Raw genomic sequence first — 5,687 nt, 5'->3', positions numbered from 1 at the left:
AATACTGTGACCAAACAGTCCGCAAAATTGTATCAGAAATCTGTTTACGACAAAAGTCGGGTTGATCTGTTAAACGCATTGACGACAGATTGCCACCAAACGCCAAGCAGGTCTGTTCGTGTATACGTGCGGACTGTTTGCAATTTGACGCCAACAGACAATGACCAAACCTATTCCGGATTTTGGCTTCACTTTGGCGATAATTTGGCCTCGCTTTGCTTGTGGCAGACTCTGTCATTATTTTGGTCGCATTTTGACATTTCACATGTTGACAGACATGATTAACAAACCATATCCTACTGAGGACACAGATGGATATGGTTCTGTGACCGAAATGTTTGCTGGGTATACATTGAGAAAAGACAGTATTTGATGTTGAGGTCTAGTAACAAATTATTACCAAAGGTCTATAGTCTTTCTAAAATTTACAAAGACAATTGTTTTCTCAGAATCATTGTCTTTTCTATTGACAGCCCTTTATTTTCTTTTGCTACTTTCATACACAAAATTATTATCAACAATATACATCAACCCAGAAGCTATATTTCCAGCAGTTTTGATTTATTCAAAACGTTCTCAAACGTCAAACTTAATAATTCTGATATTCTCATTTTACTGGACGCTGTTGCTTTTTTCACAAATGTTCCCACTGATTTAGCCATTAATTTAATAAAAAACAGATGGCACCATATTCATAAAAAAACTACCATTTCTCTCAATGAGTTCTCTAATGCGATTTCTCTAATTCTCCCTTCTACATATTTTGTTTTTGACAATGTTATCTATAGGCAGACACATGGTACCCCTATGGGCTCACCGTTGTCTCCTGTGATCGCAGATTTAATCCTACAAGACATCGTAAACAAAGCACTGCACAAGATTAATGTTCGTCTGCCTCTTTATTACAGATATGTATAGATGACATTCCTAAAGTTGACATCAACAGAATTGTTACCATTTTCAATTCATTTCATGAGCGTTTAAAATTTACAGTAGAAGTTGAGAAAGATTGTTCTATCAGTTCCTTGATTTATCAATTATTCATGTTGTTAATCATTCTCTCAAGATCAACTGGTTTCATAAAAAAAACTTTTTCTGAAAGATTTCTATTTTTTTCCCAATCATCCTTTGTGTCATAAAAAGGGAACGATCTACAGTCTTATTGACAGAGCCTTTTCTCTTTCCCATCCAGACGAAAAACAACATTCATTTTTGTATTGATACTTACTTAATAATGGTTACTCGCTTGATCTATTTTTATTATTATTTTTAATTCCATCAATTTCAGAGTAAACAAGCTGATTTCATTTAAGAAATACACTCCTACTCCGAACAATGTGCCTCAACAATCAGATAAAAGGAAAATTTTAGTTTTTCTTTTCATTAACCATTTGTCGAGATTTGTTTCCCATGCTTTCAGAGACTCTAACATCCTTATCGCTTACAATTTTAAATGTCTTAATAAGCTTAACACTTGAGTAAAGTACACAAAGATCATACCGTTCATGATTCGAGCATAGACGTCGTTTATAAGATCTGTTGTAATAATTGCTGTGCGACTTATGTGGGACAGACGAGGAGGCAATTAAAAACAAGAATCAAGGAACACATGTGTAATATCAAAAAAAAAAAAAAACATATCACAATTGACAGTCATTTCTAAACATAGATTAGATTCAGGTCACTCTTTTAACTAGAACAATATCACAATTTTAGACTATGAACATAATTTTTACAAAAGATTAATATCTGAGGTCTTTTTTATATTAAAGAACAATCGCGTGGGCTAAATCTAGTAATAGACACAGATATGCCTGATAATATCCAGATAGCCAACTGAGTGCAAGTTGGTGGCAACTTTCCACAAATAGTGTTCATATGGTTTCAGCAATGTAACAAAAGAGTGTATCCTCTTTTCAGTATGTTCTTGCCAGCAACAGTTTTTAAAATATAATAACAGCAAGTTCTCAACAACTCATCGGCAATAAACTTATATTATTTTTCTCAACTTATGAATAAAAAATATTGCTCATATATTGCTCACATATTGCTGACTTACTTGTCATAAACATTGACTACAACAATTGATTGACAATAAAATTCAGCATATTGATACTTGATTGACAAAAACATGTTCGTTGCATTAAATAAAAACAACACAACAGCAAGTGGCGAGCAACTTAATCTATACAATGATTTGCTTTATATTGAGTTTTCACTTTTGGCTATCTGGGCACATATTCACAATTACTCCTCAAAATCGAAACGTCTCAATTTTGAACTCAACGTTTCATTTCCCCACTTTTCGACTTTAAAGCAGGAGCAGCTATACATATACTTGCCCGTTTTGTTTGTCTCGCTACAGTCTAAATGTCTTTCTCAGATGGTGTAAGTGATTATCATTTTTGGTTTTCTTTGTGATTATTAGTTTGTTATATATACATTTTTTACATTCATTTTATAGATGTGCCATGTTTTTGCATCTATTTCCTAAAATATGTCTGTATAATTGCAAATTACAATTTTAGTGCAAGATTTCGTCACATAATTTTGTAAATGGTTTCCTATCAGGGATTTTAGGAAATAGATGCAAAAACATTGATCTTTTCTGAAATATTTGTAGTTGTTTGCAAAATTACTTTCCAAATACTATTTCGGCAAAAGAATAACGATATGGCGAATCATCTTAGCAGTATATTTGCAAAATTAATTTCACAAAGAAATTGTCCAATAATTGAGAAAAGAAATTCAGCTATGTGATGTTTCAAATATGTAGAAATGATTTTATATGAAGAAATGCAAGAAATCGTCGTCACTCATGATGTCATATTTGTGCAATATTTTCACAAATGTGCCTATTAGGGTTGTTGTAATATATTGTGTTAAATATGTAGCACTATACAATTTTATATATATATATATATGTATATATATACACTGTATACACAAAAAGTTGTGGACAGAAAGGTATATAATGAACATCTTTACATTAATATTTGACTTTAACAAAATCTGGCAAGTGATTACATACACACACAAAATGTAATGTATTTTCATAAATCTCATATTATAGTTCTATTTAGTTAATCTAAATTAATAATATTAAGAGTACAAAATGTAGAATATATAATATACATGTACACACATAAATCAATACATGTCATCATGACTTAGGTCTGGTATATATGAAAAACCTCGCTCTTTGAGAGCTTTATTCATACGTTTTTTTTGTTCTTGCTTTGATTCTTGTTCACGTCTCTGTGCATCCAAAATTTCATCCACTGTTACTTTTTTCAATGGCAAAACTTTTTCTTTTTCTATATCCTGTAAAATAAAAGCATTATTTAAATGTCTGAGCAGATTTATACAAATGTTTTATAATAGTAAATTTACAATATATCTACTTTTATATGTGAATGTTTTTATGTATATAAGAATAAAAAAACAGCTTACTATTTCTCCTAAAAGAACAACATTTTCTCCTCTCACTATAAAAATACCTCTTGGAATATCACCATATTCTTGACCAACATAAATTCTTTCAATGGTTTTTTGGAGTACTATATTAGCAAATTGATCAACACTTTTGAGATACCCAATTAAAGTTCTGCCATCTCTTAACAAAACCATAAGTTTTTCTAGACAAGAAATAATTGATATAAGTGTAACATGACCATAAATACATATATTCTTATGATTAACATTAAAGAAAGGAATCTCTATTCAAACTATAAGTAACATAAACATACCCTGATAGCCAAGCATGTTTTGCAAAATCATGTAACTTAATGCTGAGCTGAAGTTTTCAATTAGTTGCTGTGTATTTGCTGAAAACATGATGCATAGTCATACGTAATCGACAACACAAAGACAAATTTGAGACATTGTGTGTCAGCAGATTCAGAGCAAACGAAGAGCAACTATTGCTCATTACGTTGTCAACAAAATGACTTTTATTTATAGAAAACTCTTTGCTTTGTCATTCGTTTTCGGCAACATAAGAGCAACATGAGCAACAGTAACAAAACAAGACACCAATTTCTGTACTTCTATCGTATGGTTGGTAAAAACTGTTGACATATATTTATTTTATCTTGTAGCCCATTAAATGTCAAAAACGAATGACCATCTTTTAGAATAAGTAGACAAAAATAATTATATTTTAGTAAGGAACAAGTGGTCTCGCGGACTGAGTGCAGGGATTGCAAATATGAAAGTTTCAAGTTCAAATCCCACCCATCACCTTAGAATTTTTTCCGTGTCTGGTACCTTTCATCGAGTTAATCAGTTGATCGACGAACTAAATCAGATCTCCAGAGATTAATTTGAGTGAAATCTCGAATTAATTAATTCCCCTTTCACAAAGCGATGTATCAGTGAATATATATTTGTCCGTTTTCGATATATTGTATTTTCGCTTAAATTTATGACACGTGTTTTTGGCAAATTGTTGTCATGTTGCTCTTTATGTTAGTGATAAACCGTTGACAGCAAATACACAACAAGTTGTCGGCAACACATGTTGAATACGTGGCATGGCAAACCGAAGACAAATGCCTGACTCACCTTGTTCTAAATTTGTTGAAAACTCAAGCGTTTTGTTTTCGGCAACATGACAGCAAAAACACAGACAGGTGGCTATCAGGATATACTTTAGTTACAAAATTTTTTACTTTTTATTAAACCTCTAAGACAGATTTTTGTTACAACTCATTATCTTTATACATTTGATTTGTAATTAATTTTTAATTTATTAATTTTTATATATTTTGTAGTTTTTTGTTTTAATATAATCAATATACTTCAAACGTTACAAGTGTATTAAAATTTGAAAACTTTTTCTAAAAAATATAAATTGATCAAATAATAACGTAAACAATCAGATAATACTAATACTAATATTAATTATATATATATGCTTGTTATAATTCCATACTTTCGAGTTCTTCGAGTAAAGACGCTGTCCCTGGTGGTAATTCGTTAACTTCATTCATTGTGAATTCTAATGAAATAAGTTCCTATTACTAGTATGAGAATAAACACGTATTTTATATAAATCTTTTAACTGTGTCTCTCTTTTTTTCATATCTAATATATAAAATCGTTTTGGGTTCACTTAAGTTACAAAGAGTGTTTTCCAGTGTAGTAACATAGGTTTGGTTTGGTGCAAATATGCTTCAGAAGACCGATTTAGATTGATCCATACGCTATTTTAACGACTATTCATAAGTGTTGAGTAGCAAAGAGAAGCCTGAAAGCGGCCATGCCATTGGGTGCGTTCAGACAACTCAACGGTTGAGAGATCATCACTTATGATAGGACTATTCTTCAAAATCTGCAGCGGTTCCAAAAGTATGATCCACTTAGAAGTGATTATCTCTCAACTGTTGTGCAACTGTTGAGTTGTCTGAACGCACTCAATATTAATGGGAGCCAGAGAGAAGCCTGAGAGCGGCCATGCCATTGGGTGCGTTCAGACAACTCAACGGTTGAGAGATCATCACTTATGATAGGACTATTCTTCAAAATCTGCAGCGGTTCCAAAAGTATGATCCACTTAGAAGTGATTATCTCTCAACTGTTGTGCAACTGTTGAGTTGTCTGAACGCACCCATTGTAGTTTCTTACGACGATTTCAACCGCTGGTTTTAGCCATATTTCCACAAAAGTGGAACTCAAAGGCCGTT

General features: G+C 31.9%; 1 protein-coding gene across 1 annotated transcript; it reads right to left on the bottom strand.

Moving 5' to 3' along the window:
- Positions 1-2,816: 2,816 nt before the first annotated feature.
- LOC109861977 (U6 snRNA-associated Sm-like protein LSm1) lies at positions 2,817-5,188 on the bottom strand. Its single transcript, XM_020441849.1, has 3 exons — positions 4,937-5,188; positions 3,454-3,638; positions 2,817-3,324 (listed from the first exon to the last, which is right to left on the bottom strand). The coding sequence occupies exons 1-3, from the start codon at positions 4,992-4,994 to the stop codon at positions 3,151-3,153; spliced, it is 417 nt and encodes a 138-aa protein (XP_020297438.1). The 5' UTR covers positions 4,995-5,188; the 3' UTR covers positions 2,817-3,150.
- Between the last annotated feature and the right edge of the window lie 499 nt (positions 5,189-5,687).

Source organism: Pseudomyrmex gracilis, unplaced genomic scaffold, assembly GCF_002006095.1.
Source record: "Pseudomyrmex gracilis isolate BER0280 unplaced genomic scaffold, ASM200609v1 scaffold_1226, whole genome shotgun sequence".
Lineage (NCBI taxonomy): Eukaryota > Metazoa > Arthropoda > Insecta > Hymenoptera > Formicidae > Pseudomyrmex > Pseudomyrmex gracilis.
Note: the sequence above shows the minus strand (reverse complement) of the source record. Positions and strands in the feature narration are given on the sequence as shown.